Here is a 17,741-nt window from a genome sequence, read left to right as displayed (position 1 = left end):
TCCATCTAGAGAGGTCATCCACTGCACCTCCTAGCCCTTTTTTGCTCTCGAGAAACCGAAAAACAGCTCTTTGTCTTGTCAGAACTCCCTAGTTCCCACTATGTAGGATCAAGGCAATGTAGTTGCTCTTCTTCCTTTAAGGAGTGAAACAGCGCATAAAAGGATGACAAGGTGATGCACTGTCCTACATGAAAGACTGTGACTACCTTTGGTAGAAATGCTGCCTTTGTGCGAAGGACCAACTTGTCTGGAAATGGGACACTGTTGGTAAGGCCTGAAGTTCACTCAAGTTCACTCACTTTGGTGAAGTAGTGTGGCTCACTGGTTAGAGGCGGCAGACCCGAGAGCAGAGGACGGCCCGGGACCAGGGTTCGATTCCCGGCGCGGCAGGTTTCTGGACCAGGGTCAGCGGACTCGATAATTCTCTCGCCTCGGTGCCCACTCTGATCAGCGATCACACTCGGCAACTCTGGGCACTAGCTTGCCTCATCTTCACTAACGGCCCCACCAGACCGCCGGGGATGCCTGGTCTCACCCTGGAGATACCCATTAAGGGACCATCTCTCAGGGAAGCCAGGAAGGGTTTCGCAGCGGTCGAAGCGCCTTGGGACCCTACGGGTAAGTAGTGCGCTATATAAATGCCTATACATACATTTACATTCCTTGCTGAGGTTATGAAAATAAGGAACACTGTTTTAAAAGTAATCGTAAAGAACAACTGTGGAAAGGCTTGTAAGGCAAGCATATCAGATAAATCAAGACCAAGTTCAGATACCATTGTGGCATTATAAATGGGATGGGGAGAAAATGTGGACTAACCCTTCAAGAAACGCATTACAGCAGGTGATTTGAAGAGAGATGGCTGATCACAAATGTATTAAGGCTAAAAAAGCGATAATTAACCTTTAATTTTGGCCAGAGCAAGGCCTTGCTAGTTCAATGACAAACTAAATAAGAGAATAGCAAAAAGAGAAACCAGTAAGGGTTGGAAAGGGCAGGAAGACCACCACACTACAAACTTCTCTCCCAGCATTCTGCATAAACAGTTTTGGAGGAAGGAAGCCTGGCTGCCAGTATAACACTAACTACTTCGGGAGGAAGACTGAAAGCCTTCAACTGTCGATAATTCAATTTCCATGCATGTAGGTGTAGGCTGTGTAGGTTCTGGTGTAGAACCCAACTTCTTTGCTGTGACAAGAGGTTCTCCGGAAGGGGCAGCTTGATTGGAGAACAGATGCTCATGGCCAGAAGTTCTGTGTACGACACTCTCTTCGCCCAGTCAAGAGCAACTAGCATGACTAAGGGTTAGTCGTTCTTGATCAGTTTCAACACTCTGGGCAGGAGAGGAAGGGAAGGAAAAGCATCCAGCAGTCCCATTCCCCAATGCAGGTGAAAAGCATCTCCTAACTAAGACTTCTTAGGGAACTCCAATGCTCAAATGTTGTGACATTGTGTGTTCTCTGAGGTGGCAAATAGATTGTTGGAAGACTTTCTGAGCCACTTCCTAGAGTAATCGCAATTCATAATCCGTTATACAACGTTCGCTGCGTTGCCTGCCCTGGCATTTAAAGATTTTGCCAGGTGTTGGACAATCAGGGAGATGGCCTGAGCATTCAGCCTCTTCCAGAGGCATATAGCTTCTTGACACAGGGTACACGACCCCACTCTGCCCTGTTTGTGGCAATACGGCATGGCAGTCATGCTGTCTGTGAGCACTTGTACCTGTTACCCATTGATGGTCGGTAACAATGACTTCAGTGCCACGCAAATCACTCCCAACTTAAATTGATGTGAAGGGAGTCTCCACCAGGGACCGGAGTCTTTTGATCTCCACCTCTCCCAGATGACCTCCCCAACCCAGGAACGATGCATCCCTCCTAACCGTTAACTCTGGGTGGCATAGGAAGAGAGGTCTGTTGCTGGTCCAACTGCGGCCAAGCAGCCACCACTGAAGGTCTTTTGCAGTCTCCTCTGACACCTGGATGGAATCTGGTGCTAAGCCCACGGATTTCATATTCCACTGCAGAGCCTGCATGTGACACCTGGCGTGGTCCACGAGCAGGTTGCAGGAGGCCAAGAGGCAAAGAAACCTCAGAGCAGACCTCACTGAGACCCAATCTGCAGACTGAAACATCGTGCTCATAGACATAGCTCTGAGGCATAGCTCTGAAGAGCACTGTTTCCAAGATGGCTCCAATGAAGAGAAGCCATTGTGAAGGAGTCAAGTTTGACTATGGCATGTTGATGGAGAAACCCAACGATGTCAACAGGCCAGCGTCATCTTGAGATGGTTTGTAGATGTTTGTGGTGAATCCGCCTTCAGTAGTGAGGTATCAGGGTATGGGAAAACTGGTATTCTCAACCTCCACAGATGGGTTACGACAGCCACCATCACTTTTGTGAACACACGAGGCGCACTGGACAGGCCAAAGCAGAACACAAAGAACAGAAATTACTCCTAGCCCACTTGAAGCTGCAGGGCGCCTCTGTGGGACTGCATGATGGGAATGTGGAAGTACGCAACCTGCAAGAACAGCACTACCAACCAGTCTACCTGATTGAAGGAAGCCAGAGCTTGGACCAGGGCGAGCATTTTGACTTGTCTTTCCTTAAGAAGAAGTTCAGGAGGCATAGATCCAAGATTGGATGTAGGTCTCTGTCTTTTTTCGGAATCAGATAGTAACAGGAGTGAGAACTAGTCCTGATTTCTAAACAGGCACCCTCTCTAATACTCCCTTGGCCAAGAGAGCTAGAACTCCTCCTTGGAGTAGAGACAGGTGATCCTCCAGGAGAATTTGTGGTGTGGATGGTGTATCTGTAGGATAGGAAAGGAAGGTTATGGAGAAGCCTTGTTCCACAATCTGGATCGCCCAATTATCTGTTGTGATGCTCCTCCAATTGGGGAGGTAAAAGGAAATTCAAACTGCAACCGACTAATCGTGGGTCGTCAAGATCAAATTAAAGAGGTTTTGCTGCAGCTTCAGGAGGAGGAGCTGAGGACCAGCTAAAACGTTGTCTTCGGGGCATGAACGTTGACACCCCACTCCCCTACTTGTTCCTTTCGATGATTGGGTGGTCTGCTGCTGCTAATATTGCCTCTGTCTCTGCATGAAGTCCCGTCCCAAGCCTCGAAAAGGGAGCTGTTGTTAGAGAAAATGCTCAGTTTGTGTAGCTTTATTGTCCTTGAACCTTTCAAGGAGTGAATCTGCCTTTTTCCCTGAAAAGGGTAGAGAAATCAAAGGGTACATCTATCAATTATTGTTACAAGTCTGTGGATAATCCTGAAGAGCGAATCCATGCATGGCATCTAAGCACCACGCTGGTACCAAATGCTCTACCAAGACAATCAGTGGTGTCTAAGCCTGATTTAATAGTATACTTTGCAGAATCCTCTCCATCATAGACTTGATGGTGTAACATCTGCCTGACTTCTTCAGATATCGCTGGTAGAAGATCAGCCTCTCTATTCCACAAAGTATGGCAGTATCTTCCTAAAATACAGGATGTGTTAACCATCATAAGGGCCAGGCCAGCCGATGAAAAGAATTTCTTTGCACATGTTTCAATTCTCTTTGACTACCTATAAGGTGGAGTAGTTGGAAATGCATTTGGGTTGGTAAGACTCGTAGAAGCCTGCACCACAAGATTTTTGGGAGTTGTATGTTGCAACAAACAATCCTGATTTGTGGGAGCTACCCTATCGCATCTTGTAACTTGCCTATTAGTCGATAGGCAAGATCATGGTTTTGCCAACGTGCCCATTAGAACATCCGCTAATGTCTCATTAAAAGGCAACAATGGTTCCTGGGAAGACTGAACCAAGTTCAAAACTTCTGTCAATAGCATTTGTTTGACCTCTTTAGTAGGAAGTACTAGGTCTAAGACCTCTGTTGACCTCTGTATCACTGTGGTGAAAGAAGACGTCTCTTCAGTGGCCAATGCAAGGTTAGTTGATGCCAACCCAATATCAAGTTAGGTATCTAATCCATTACCATCACTTAGGTCATCCAAAATATCACGGAGAACAAAAGGGTTGATATTGATATTCTTCATTAAGGGAGAATTTCTCTCAGCCTGCATCTGGCTCTGACTGGGCATAAACTCTTGGTGGAGGAGCATCTTCCAAACCCAACAAAATGATCGAAACTTTTACTAGCATCCGTGATGTCCGCAAGAGTGTCAGCAACAGCAACATTGAATGTGTTGCCAAGGGTGCTGTCAGTACCAGATTTAAAGGAACTGGAGCAGGTGTTGAGAACTACCTTGGGAAGAGGTCAAGAGGCACGGTTGAAGAGACCGGTTTTGCAGACGGTTGACCAGTTGAAGCCCCCCCTGGGATACATAGGGTCGGAAAGGGCACCAGATGGATCAAGTCAAGGGATGGTCCTTCGCTAAGGTGGAGGAGCGCCGCCCCACTGCTCTTTGAGCAGTGAAAAAAGGAAAAATTAAATGATCGCACAATGCTATTTTAATTTTATTGTTCCGAGGAACACAATTTAAATTTGTGGTCCACACCAAGACACCTAAGAAAGACGTAGTCTGGATCTGTAATGCTGCAGGAGTAGTTGCACAGCCAGATTTCTTAGAGGTGTGAACAAATAAAAAATAATTAAATTAGTTCACATGTAAGGAAAGCTAGAACAATCAGGACAGATCAGGAAGGGGTCTAACTCCTTTGGCTGTGACATTTACCAGGCACAATGAAAGCCCTCTGCCTGGCTGCAGGAAGATCTTCTACCATTCCTTTAGGATGTGTAAAGTTTGGGGTGAGGTTTTATTTGAGTGCTGGAAAGCCACTTACCCTACTTTAAGCTGGAAGGTCATGCATGTACAACAGTAAGTGGACAGGATAATAGGGTATGTGGTGGATTTTCCCAGGACACATGTTCTAGAATTTTTTCAGCCTACTGTGGATGGCACATGCAAAAATGTAAGTACTGACAAAATGCATGACTCAAGATGCTAACAAACGTGCACTGTGTCAATAAAAGCACGAATAAGCAATATGTGTCCTACACAATTTAATGAAAAATATTTCACATAGATGTGGTCATATTCATTTAATTACTTCATTTGACAAGATAATTTGAGAGGGATGTAATGTAAACCTCACAAATGACACTGACCTATGTTTTACAAAACAGCTTAATGCTCTTACCCAGGAGTTCTATAATTTGCAGAAGAACTGATGCAGGAATAGTATCAAGGTCGTCATCTGTTTTTTCATCTCCATCTGCTAACTTCCATGTTAATATTTGCTCAGTAAAGGCCAAAGCCAATGGAAATTCTTGTGGCAGTGAATGCATGACCAGTACGGCTCCCGGTGGTGGAGAAACTCCTTAATAAAGAAAAACAACCAGGGTTAAGATTACATTACAAATAACAATAGACAAAGTTGTAAAGGTTATAAACAGGAAGTAGAACATGTTTTAAAGTAAAATGAATAGGGTACACAGTTATATAATTGGAAAGAAAAAGTTGCTTTCTGGTAACTATAATTCTCCATCAAGTGCATTTTCACTAAATCATATACATTAGACTAGGACTGCATTTATTCAAGATCGTGGAACACATTTTCTTAGATTAAATTGTATGTTTTAACAACTATTTAAAAAAAATAATCCTGTAGGAGGTAACACTGTCAGTTCTTGTTTTCCTTATTTAAAAAATATATGAAATGAACACTTTGAAAAGCATGTCTTACAAGCCCCTCAAATTCCCTTCAACAGTGAAAAAGAAAAGCAAGAACGGGTGTAAGTAGGCATCCCCTGTTAATGTGAGGATTTTGATGCAGTAGCTGAACGTGAGCTGCAATGTGCCAGAATGCACAGCAGATTCAGTAAGACTGATCTTTCTGAGTTAGTATCTTATAAACAGTGTCCAGCTTTGCTGCCAGTTGGACACAGAAGGGCAATACTTCAATGAAGATAACCATGTATGAGAACAGACTGAACATTTTAAAGCTTGACAATGGCATAGGCATACCTTCATATGGTCGTTCTGCAACTGTTCTGAATAATACATTTCTTATAAGAGCAACAGTAGTTGCTTTACCTCACATGTAATTCATTTTTGTATTACCAAGAAGGAGGATATTAACCTTCTGCAAGGAAATAGTGACATAGGATGCTCTCTATGTAACACAATTCACAAATAATTGGATAGACTTACAAATATTCTTTGTTTGTTCATATCAAGGTTGCACCCTAAGGGAGCTACGCAGCTAAGGTGTGGGGTAACCTCACAGATGGAAAGACTGGATTCAGAAAGAATGAAATCAAGAAATGGTCTGATTAATGTGGAGGGAAGAAACAATGAGCTCTAAAAGACACCTTACTCTGGTGGAATAGTGTTTGCCATGCTCCCTCCTTCATGAGATGCGTGGCCGGTTAGATTCCAAGAGGAGTTTTTCAGCACTCCAGTGGGAGCCTGCATGTGTTTGCGCACTATCCCTGAGAGCTTGGCAGACATCTTGGTTCTCATGCAATTCTGAAAGATTTTGTCATGTCCAGACAAAAACCCACTGCTACATCAGAAGATGGGCTAAGCGGATCAGCCTGCATCAGGAACAAGCTCCATTGTTGCCAATCTTCAAGTACATGAGTAAAGGGTGCGCCCTAAATCAGGAACTCTTCTTGATCCTGTATCAACTCTAGGCACTGGGCACAACCACTGATCCCTATGTACCTGGTCTAATGGCTTGTCACAGGTGGCCCCACTACAATTCACCTCTGGTCTTGGGCATTATTATTATTATTTTTTTTCTTAAGAGTTTTATATAGTGCAAATTTGACTTGAAGATATTGAGTATCAGAGCGCTTTACATGAGCACCAGTTTTGTTACAAATGGACATATTCATTTTTGTTAGGCACAGGGAGATTAAGTGATTTGCCCAGAATCAGAGGGTAGTGAGCATCCCTGCTGAGACTCGAACATGGTTCCCCAGCTTTGAGGTCGACTGCTCTAGCGGTAAGGCTACAGCAGTCCTTCCACCTGCTGCTAAGGGCATTGCCACTTAGTAGGTCTTCCATGCTGCGTGACAGGAATCATGCTGCCCAGGATTGCCATATGGGTGCTGCCTCTTTGTTAACACCCCCTCCCCCAGAGGGGGTGAGGGAGACAGATTGGCTACTGTTCAAACTGTGTTTGAGTAGCCACCACTGTAGAGTGTGCAGTCTCCTTCGAAATTTCAATAGTATCCAATAGCTTTTCTTGGTGCTGGGCCCACTGGAACTTCACATTACATTGCAGAGTCTGCATATGGCATCCGCTGTAGTCGACAAAGAGGATGTAGGAGGCCTAAATAGCAAGAAGCAACATAGATGAACTCACCAACACTGTCAATACTGTCTCCATGCAGGCACTTCTAAAGCCATAAAAATCACAGGATACAGCAGTATTAAAAGATTTACTGCAGGATTCATGGATCCAGAGATTCATGGATCTCCAAGTCTATAAAGGCCACATCCAGGGCATGGATAGGTGCTTGCCCTTCCTCCCTGTTATTGAGAGGAAACCTCTGCCTGGGCTCAGTTCTCCACTTGTGCTCCTGGCTTTCCAGTAAAGATTATCTTCAGGCTAGATGTTGATATTCAACCAGATATTTCTGGTATGCATATTTTCATGACATTCTATGTCAAGTCGAAGACTTTTCATGCATACAAGAAATTATTTGATCTCTCCCAGTCAATCACTCAATCAGTATTTATATAGAATTGCTAATAACTCATGAGGGTATCCAGGAGTTAGGTAGCAGGGCTCAGTCGAAAAAAGACAGGTCTTGAGTCTCTTCCTGAATTTTTCCAGCAAGGTTGATGTCCGGAGATGAAGTGAAAGTCTGTTCTAGGATTTGGAGGCAATGTAGGAGAAGGAACTGCCTCCAATGTGGCTTTGGCGGATGCAGAGTGTCTGTGCGAGGGCAAGATTGATGGAGCAGCGAAGGTCTCTGGATATTTGGTGGAAGGTGAGGCCTTGGTTGATGTATACTGGTCTTAGGATATGGAGGGCTTTGTAGGCGTGTCAACATCTTGAATTGGCATCTTTTCTCGACGGGGAGCCAGTGGAGGTTCCTAAGGTGTGGAGTGATGTGGGTTTGTTTGGGCAGGTTAAGGATGAGTCTGGCCGCTGAGTTATCCATCGTCTGTAGTGTTTGCATAAGTTTGGTGGTGGTTCCTGCATATAGTGCCTTACCGTAGTCCAGCCGGCTGTTGACTAGGGCATGAGTGACGGTTTTCCAGGTTTCAATGACAGCTAGAGGTGTCATGTAGGGGTTGAAGAGGGTGGTGCTGAGGGACGAACCTTGAGGGATGTAGCAGATGGTGATCTTAGGTTCGGAGGCAAATGGAGGTAGGAATATTCTCTGAGCTCGTCCCATGAGGAATGATGCGATCCATCTGAGGGCATCTTCCTGGATCCCGATGTGGTGCAGTCTCTTAAGTGTATGGTGGGATATAGTGTAGAAAGCTATGGAGAGGACAAGGAGGATCACGGCCGCTGACTCTCCTCTGTTGAGGAGGGTACAGCTGTCGTCAGTGGCGGCAATCAGGGTGGTTTCATGCTGGGGTGGGTACGGAAATCGGATGGGGAGGAGTCAGCAGGTTGCTCCTCTCTAGGTATTCGTGAGTAGAAAGGAGACAGATTGGCTACTATTCAAACTGTGTTTAAGTAGCCACTGCTGTAGAGTGTGCAGTCTCCTTCGAAATTTCAATAGTATCCAATAGGTTTTCTTGGTCCTGGGCCCAATGGAACTTCACATTACATTGCAGAGTCTGCATATGCCATCCGCTGTAGTCGACAAAGAGGATGTAGGAGGCCTAAATAGCAAGAAGCAACATAGATGAACTCATTAAGATCCAGAACCAAGGCTGAAATATCAGGATCAGAGTCCAAATGTCCTGGGCTCGTTGCAACAGAGGCGTGGTGTTGAACTGTACCATATTCAAGACCACTTAAATGAAAGGAAGCCTCTTTGAATGCGTCAGGTGTGACTTCGGTTTGTTGATCGTCAACCCCAATGATGTAAAGTGTTACCCAGTGTCTGGAGGTGGTCAATGACTGACTTTGGCGAGTCTGCCTTCAATAGCCAGTCATTGAGGTAGGAAAAAACTGGTATCCCCGACCTCCGAAAATGAGCAGGTTACCACCACCATCACCTTCTTCAACATCTGAGGGACACTGGTGAGGCTGAAGGGGAGCAGAGAAAACTGGCCTACCTTGAACAGCAGGTAATATGTGTGGGTCTGCAGAATGGTTATAAGAAAATACACCTCCTGTAGGCCCAAAGAAACCATCCAGTTGCCTAAGTGCAGGACAATAAAGATCTTGGTCATTGTATCTTGAAATTATTCTTACGCAGGAAGGCATTCAGAGGTAGAAGGTCCAAAATGGGTCGAAAGCTCCCTTCCTTCTTCGAAGCAAGGAAATATCAGGAGTTGCAAAACGTTCCAATTTCCGAGTCTCTTGTGAGTCTATATAAAAACTGTCATCATCCTCATCATCATGAGTGGGAATTTCATCCCAAACCCCACAATCATCATCATCATAATCTCTGGGTGGTGGTAGGCTGCGGTCAGAATTAAAGTCAGAAAGATTACGGAGCCACTGATGGCGCATCTGCCCAACTAGAGACACAGAATCAGAGTCAGGCTGTATAACAACGTGTTGCCCTTTAATAATTTATTTGCGTAACATCTCTCGGAAATGGGCTGAAGTCAGATCTTGGCCAGACACTGGAACCAGCACTAGATCCTCCTCCAGAGCTGGTGACATCAGTATCTATGTCAATGATGGAGGGAGCAGAATAGATTGTGAACCCAGAGTGGAACTCTGTATCTGACTCAGTACAGGACACGTAACAGGTTTAGGAGGCGGTCAGAGGGCATAGAGGAATGATTCGCCAGTGGAAACCTCAATGAGGAATGTTGCAAATCCTTGCACTCGAAGGTGCACCAGACGTAGCCGGAAGGGTGCCAAATATCTACAAGCATGGATAAGTAAGAACCATCAATTTACTGCAGGGTCGCTTATGACCCGGGAAATTCAGGCTGTACCAGGATCAATAGTGGAATTGGGTATGCAACCGGAGACCTGGAAGGAAACTGACTAACATCATCATGCCCTCCCACTTAGCTTTCTTGTGCTTTCATTTGGATTTCAAATCTGGCTTAGTAGAAGACTTCAACTGCAAAGCTGCCCACTTGTCGGAGCGGCCTTGGGAACGGCAGGGGAAAGTCTGCACTCTCTTCTTGGAGCAGGCCTTATGCTTCTCGGAATTGAATCATCTTTGAATACATGAGGGGACATTTGTTACGCAATATCTAGTCGGAAACAAAGGAACTGACATCAGCACGCAAGGGTGGCACTTATTTGTGGCTTTGCTCCATCACTTCCGGGGCTGTACAGAGTTAACATGGCGCTGCACGGTGCCACATGGCAGCACAAAGGAGCATTGCTGGTGTAAAAGCTTCCAGATCTAGTCTGGTACCTGGAGGTAATGAATCTGCCGTTACAAGTATCCATAAAAAATCAGTACTCTGAGGGAGCATTGTTGTTCCCAAAGATGTTCTGTAGAATATGCCACTCTCTGGATACTATCATTTGCCAATTCTCACAAGATATGATGGTCATCTTGGGTACGATCTGAGTATCAAAGCACAACTGAGATTCAACAAAGGATCCAGATGGAGGCAACTATGAATTGTACTGGTCATACTGAGTAGCTAGCATTACTAGCACCCAACAAAAGCTAGGAATTCTGGAGACATGTTAATGGCCTAAACGGCGGCCATCATACTCTGAATGCTGTACCTGCTAACAAATGGGCAGATCATGCGACCAGCCTTTATGTTGACAAATAAACATCCATGACAAGCATTGTCGGGGTAGAAGACTGCCAATATGAAGAGAGCGAAGTGTCGGAGCCTTACCAAACAGAAAGGGAAATAAAATCTATCCTGCAGGGCATCAGGAAGGATGGGGCGCCAGGGCCCAATGGGCTGCTTGGGTACATTTTTAGGGAAGATCGTGAATACTGGGCACCCCACATTCAGGCCTTATTCAAACATTGCTACAACATCTCTGCAGTTCCGGATTCATGGAAAGGCTCCATCCTTCAACCCATTCATAAAAAGGGGGATGCCTGGGGCGTGGCTCGGTCGCCGACGGGCATAGACGCATGAGCAGAGAGCTCCGCGCCAGCCTCGGCTATTATCCTGTGAATTCGGTGCCCCTGACGGTGGTCGTCGCCCTGTGGGGGTCCCCCAAGATTCAGGGGTGCCTCCGCGTGACCGGGGGCTTGGAGGGCGGCCGCGGCTGCCAGCGCAGAGCCGAGAGGCGCCGAGCGGCTGGAGGGGCGCGGCCATTTCCCAGGAGGCCTGCCGCGATACTTGAAGCCCTGGCCCTGAGTACAAAAGGGGCCGCCGGGAGTGCAACGGGGCCGGCTGCGGCTGAAATCGAGATTAGGGTGCCGGCTCTCCTCCGCGAAGCACAACCGCAAGGGGTGACGTGAGCCTTCCCGCCAACGACTATTCACGGATCACCGCGACGGCCTGGGGTCCCGTGGTGTATGCTGCCGGTGAGCGGGTGGCGGCAGTGGGGACCACGCCCGACCCGCCGCTGGTGGCGGAAGAAGACAAGGTGGGCCGGGGCTAAGGAGCGGTCCTGGCACGGGCCCCTCCGGGGCTCGGAGTGGGCATCTGGACATTCGAGGCAAGTGAAGGAGTTGGTGTAGCCGCGGCCGCATTGGTGGGGGCCGGCCCCCCGGGAGAGGTGCGTCCATCTTGGTGAGGGCCTGCGGCAGGTCTGACACCCCGGCCTGGCTTGAGGGGAAGGCCGCTGGCGGAGTGCCGCGAGTCGGCTGGTGAGCGGCCGAGGAACGGGGCCCCGCGGTGGATTACAGACCCCTGGAGGCGGCCATTGTGGATGAAGTTGCCGGGCCACATTGCGGATGCTGCTCTGAGGGTCGCCATTATAGCCCTGGTGTGGCGGCCTGCTGTGGGGCTAATTGGATTGCTGGCCAAGCCGGAATCGCCAATCGCGGCTGCGGTGAGGGAGGATCAGAGGAGGCCGGGAACAACGTGGGCTGCTCTGTTTCGGCCTTGTGGTGGAGGTAACCTGCTGCATCGACAACGGTGGCGGAGGCCGGGGAGAGTACTCGCGGCCGGATGTGACCACGTGAGCGGCCGATGAACTGGGGTGACGGCGTGAGAGGCAGCCGCGGTGCACATTGGACCACGGGAGCACTGTGGGGCAGCTCCCTTTCTTCTTCCCTCTTCCCCCCCACCTGGCTCACCCCCACACATCTGAGGACAGCTCCGCCCTACTGGGGACCCACGTGGTGACGCGACGAGGGTGGAGACGCCGATGCCCGGCAGCTATGGACCAGGGGCCTGGAATGGGACCTTTTGGTTATGCTTGGCGTGGTGGCAGTGACGACTGAGGCCATATCGACCAGGCTGCTGACAGGGTGACTGTCCCGCCGGCGCCGCGGCACGATGGACGAGTCATGTCCCTGATGAGACCCTGGGACTGTGATCGGAGGGGTGTGTTGCCAGCGGCTGTGTGGACTGCGGACGAGCTGGAGGACGGTTCCACCTGATACTAGTGTATAGGGGGTTGGTGGCTGCGGGCTCCTCACGCCGCGGGTTTGGACTGGAGGAGTAGACGCTACCGGGTGTCATGAGGAAGACGCGGCCGAAGCCTGGGGCAACACCCCCAGACCCTACGGAGGATCCTCTGGGGGCCCAGGATCAGAGTGCAGCAGGGTCGCAGGCGGCAGGCCTGCAGCAGCAGCAGATGGACCAGATCCTGCAAGCCATTTCGGACACGAAAGAGGCGTTGCGCCTGGACATAGCGCAGGTCTCATCAAGCCTGGGATTGCTGCGTGCTGATCATGGCAAGTTGGCGGACCGCGTCAAGCAAACGGAGGTGTCGCTGGAAACGTTGGAACCGGCTCACAAAGCGACGGAAGTGGCAGTGGGGGACTTGCTTCGACGGGTGCAGCAACTGGAGAAGAGGGCGGAGGATGCGGAAGGGCGCAATCGGCGCAACAACATTCGGATAGTGGGTCTCCCCGAGCAAATTTAGGGGGATGATATGGTTCCCTACCTGGAAGCTTGGTTGCGGGATGTGGTCGCCCCGGAGGGCTTCACGCAGTTCTAGACTTTGGAGAGGGCACACCGGGTTCCTGCCCGTCCTCCAACGCCTGGTCGTCCGCCTCGGCCGGTGGTGGCTCGCCTTCTGCACTTCAGAGACCGTGATGTGATCCTACAACCGCCCCGGATGACTGGCCCCTATCGGGTGGACAACGCATCAGTCTCCATCTATCCGGACTACTCTTACGAGGTTCAGCGTAGCCGCCTCTCATATCTGGCGGTTAAGAGGGCCCTCCGAGAAGAGGGCATACAATACTCTCTTCTATTCCCGGCACGCCTGAAGGTGATGGTGGACGGGACGACAACCTTTTTCACTACGCCGGACGAGGCGTGGCACTGGCTGGAGCGGTACCGGGCTGGGACGGATGGTGCTGGAGGAGCGGAGATGTCAGGCCCGACCTAAATCTCGCAGGAGTCGTCGCCCTCGGAAACGCATGTTGCACGATCGGACACCATCGACATCGCAAACGGAGCTGGAGAGACTTACAGGCGGTCTCGGCCATATCGGGTGCGGTGACCACTGAGCCGACTGCGGAGGCAGGATCTCATCCGGGTTCGGAGGAACTGGTGTCCGATGGTTCCGAAGAGGGTTCTGGACACTTGCCCACTGTTACACCAGGGACTGCTGACGGACTTCTAGATGAGTGACCCCGTGAGACTCTGATCTGAGCGCAGTGAGGGGGTGTGTTATGGGTCTCTGTCCTTGGCAAGGGTATTGGGTGCTTTATCCTGTGTCTTCATGGGGGTGGGAGCCAGTGGTTGGGGGGGGTGGGGGACTGTTTGAGGGGGGCTCTGCAGGGACGGGGGGCCACCCGAGGGGGGGGGATTGTCAGTTTCGAGGTTGAGCGCACAAGCACATGGTATTGGGAACAAGGTCCGGCTTCTGTTGGTGTAGAGCCACCCCCTCTTTCTCACACAAGCTGTGAGACTCTGGTAGCTTCCAGAGTGTTTTCATTTGTTGGGATCGGGTTTGGATGGGTTACTGTGGTTTAGAGCCTGTTCTGGGGTGGGTGGGAAGGGGGTTAGATTGGGGTGTTTTGGGCTGTTGGGGTTTGTCAGTGTGCCCGTAGTTCACGGTGGGTTGATGTCCGGTTGTGTGCTTCCTTATGGCGACCCGACTTGAGTTGAAATGTGTTGCCTGGAATGTGCGGTGGCTGAACTCCATGAGGAAACGTTAAAAGGTGCATGCATTCTTAGTCCGTAGGGGGGTTCAGGTGGCCTTCTTGCAAGAAACGCACTTGGATCAGGCAGAGGGACGGGCATTGCAGCGGCGCTGGAGAGTGCAGTTGTTTTATACCACTTATTCGGCATTTGCCAGAGGGGCCTTAGTTTGGGTGCGCGCAGGGGTTCCCTTTCAGCCTTTAAGCACAGTGGTAGACTCGGATGGCAGGTTTGTGGCTGTGATGGGCCGCCTGGATGGTAGAGATGTGGTGTTTTGTAGTGTCAATGCCCCGAACGTTGATCAGGCCGCTTTTTTTTCCGAAGCTCTCGGGGAGGTTGGCGCAATTCCTGACAGGGGTGGTGTATCTGGGGGGCGATTTTAATTCTGTCCCATATGTAACGTTAGATCGATCCCACCCTCCGTTGGCTCAATCCGTAGTGCATAGAGTGGCTAAGGTGAGACGGGAGTGGCAGGATGCATGGAGTTTAGTAGACTCCTGGCGGTCACATCATCTGGCGGATAGAGACTATTTGTTTTATTCTGCCCCGCACGATCTCCACGTGCGCCTTGACGGTATTTTGTGCTCTTCGGGGGCACGGGAGCTCACCCACCATAGTGAGTACTTGGCGAGGACGATTTCAGACCACAACCCCTGCCTGATAACGGTGCGCTTGTCGCGACAGCGACCGGCGATCCCTACGTGGCGTCTGAGCCCGGTGACGCTGGAGGACACGGTTTTTAATGAGGAGGTAAAGGAGGGCATTGAATGCTACTTCTTGGAAAATTCGGGATCGGCGTCGAGCAGGGCCCAGGAATGGGATGTGTTTAAAGCTGTGATCAGGGAGGTTTGCATTGCGTCGATGGTGGGCACGCATAAAACGCTGCTGCGAGAGATAGCGCAAGAGGAGGACTGCCTGAGGCAAGCGGAGAGGGATAGCCACACGATAGTGGATGGGCAAGGGGCTGTGGTGACGGCGCGTGAGAAGGTGGCCGCTCAAGTTGAGCGGCTTCGCTGTTTCGACCATAAGGAATACATAGTACGGGCCCATGCCGAACGGGACAGGGTGGGGACGCTCCTGGCCTGGTTGGCCAATCCTGTTGCCAGGGGCTCCCCAATAGTGTCGTTGACTACAGAGTGCGGTGGCTTGATCCATTCCCAACAGGAGATTAATGACCAGTTTTTGGCCTATTATGCACAGCTTTACCAGAGTAGGATGAGGACCCGCCGGGTGGCCTTGGCGAGTATCTGGAGGCAGCGCAGTTACCACGGCTGGACCCTGAACAGGGTGACAAGCTTGGCGAGGCTATTACGCTTGGGGAGATCCGAGCAGCGATTAAACATATGGCCAGGAGGAAGACGCCGGGTGCCGATGGTCTCCCGGTTGAGTTTTACGCCGCATACATTGACCTCTTGGCGCCGCAATTGCAATTGATGTACAGGGAGGCGTGGGATCTGGGTAGGCTGCCGTCTACAACCAGAGAAGCGATTATAGTGCCATTACTGAAACGGGGTGGCGACCCCACGGCGCGATCGGCATATAGACCGCTGTCCATGCTTACGGTGGATTACAAGGTCCTGAGTAAGATTTTGGCCTCGCGACTCTTGGAGAACATGAGCACTCTAGTACACCCGGATCAGGCGGGCTTCATCCCCACTAGGAATACTGCGACATGTATACGGTGGTTGATTCGGATTATGGGGGATGGTGCTGAGGGATCCTCAGACAGATGGTGTTATCAGTTGATATAGAGAAGGCCTTTGACAGTGTGGAGTGGTATACCTGTACCGGGTGTTGGAGGGCTTTGGCCTCGGAGATCGTTATATTCGGTGGACTAGGCTGTTGTACGCCTCTGCCTCGGCACGGGTTCGTACGGGGCCCCTGGGGGCCGTTTCTGTTACAGGGCCATTTTTGCAGCATAGCTGCAAAATCGGCCCTGAAACAAAATCGTCCGAAAACCGGTCCCGGCAAAGAGCTCGGTGGCACCCACAACCCCCCCGGGGAAGGGGGGGCCGGCCGAGCACTTTGCCAGGGCTGGTTTTGGTTCCCAGTCCGGCCCTGGGTATCATGTTCCGCAGAGAGATCCAATTCATTTCCCTGTACGCTGATGATCTATTGCTGTACCTGGGGGAGGCAGAGGTGTCCTTGCGGGGAGCCAGGGCACTTCTGCAGGAGTTTGGCTGTTTGTCGGGACTTTGAGTGAACTGGGGGAAGACCTGCTTATTCCCTTTGACATTAGGAGGCCGGAAGCCCCTGGAGACGGGGGAGCTGCAGCGGGAGCCTCGGTGTCTATCTTACTTGGGCGTCCACATTTTTCATTCACCGTCCGACTTGCTAGACGGGAACGTGGGCGGGGCGCTGAGGGGACTTAAGGGCAGTATGGGGTTCTGGCAGACCCTTCCCCTGTCGGTGGCTGGAAGGGTGGCACTGTTGTAGATGGTTCAGAAAAGGGGGTGGTGATGAACAGAGTGTCTGAATTAAGCAGACCACTCTTACCCAGTCCAAAGATCAGGGCTTGATCCATCACCGTTATTTAGCTCACTGCCCCATCCCAGCTCAGAACCTGGCTATATGCAAGTTAGTCTGTCCCTGGCCCAGTGCATCATGGGAACAGGGCAGACCAAACTACCAAGCCAATTCTTCACCAGAAAGGAGACAAGCTTCCGGGGACCGGTTTCTGGCATTTCAGCCGTCGTCGGCCCGGCTTGCTTGAATCCTGATGGAGCAGTGAGCAAGGGACTCATGTCTGAGTATACACTGCCACACCTATAGTGGCCAAAAACGATTCAGAAAAGGGGGTGGTGATGAACAGAGTGTCTGAATTAAGCAGACCACTCTTACCCAGTCCAAAGATCAGGGCTTGATCCATCACCGTTATTTAGCTCACTGCCCCATCCCAGCTCAGAACCTGGCTATATGCAAATTAGTCTGTCCCTGGCCCAGTGCATCATGGGAACAGGGCAGACCAAACTAACAAGCCAATTCTTCACCAGAAAGGAGACAAGCTTCCGGGGACCGGTTTCTGGCATTTCAGCCGTCGTCGGCCCGGCTTGCTTGAATCCTGATGGAGCAGTGAGCAAGGGACTCATGTCTGATTATACCCTGCCACACCTATAGTGGCCAAAAACGATTCAGAAAAGGGGGTGGTGATGAACAGAGTGTCTGAATTAAGCAGACCACTCTTACCCAGTCCAAAGATCAGGGCTTGATCCATCACCGTTATTTAGCTCACTGCCCCATCCCAGCTCAGAACCTGGCTATATGCAAATTAGTCTGTCCCTGGCCCAGTGCATCATGGGAACAGGGCAGACCAAACTACCAAGCCAATTCTTCACCAGAAAGGAGACAAGCTTCCGGGGACCGGTTTCTGGCATTTCAGCCGTCGTCGGCCCGGCTTGCTTGAATCCTGATGGAGCAGTGAGCAAGGG

The 17,741-nt window shown here is 50.3% G+C and overlaps 1 protein-coding gene across 4 annotated transcripts in view; it reads right to left on the bottom strand.

The window, feature by feature from the left end:
• HECTD4 (HECT domain E3 ubiquitin protein ligase 4) overlaps positions 1-17,741 on the bottom strand; it is a 2,216,728-nt gene that overhangs the window by 705,819 nt on the left and 1,493,168 nt on the right. For all 4 annotated transcript variants that reach the window (XM_078667422.1, XM_078667425.1, XM_078667423.1 and 1 more), the window contains exon 60: positions 5,159-5,338. In XM_078667422.1, the coding sequence (XP_078523548.1) occupies positions 5,159-5,338 (180 nt within the window). The remainder of the gene's footprint in view (positions 1-5,158; positions 5,339-17,741) is intronic.

Source organism: Lissotriton helveticus, chromosome 11 (assembly GCF_964261635.1).
Source record: "Lissotriton helveticus chromosome 11, aLisHel1.1, whole genome shotgun sequence".
Classification (NCBI taxonomy): Eukaryota; Metazoa; Chordata; class Amphibia; order Caudata; family Salamandridae; genus Lissotriton; species Lissotriton helveticus.
The sequence above is the reverse complement of the archived record's forward strand: the minus strand, read 5'-3'. Positions and strand labels throughout refer to the sequence as shown.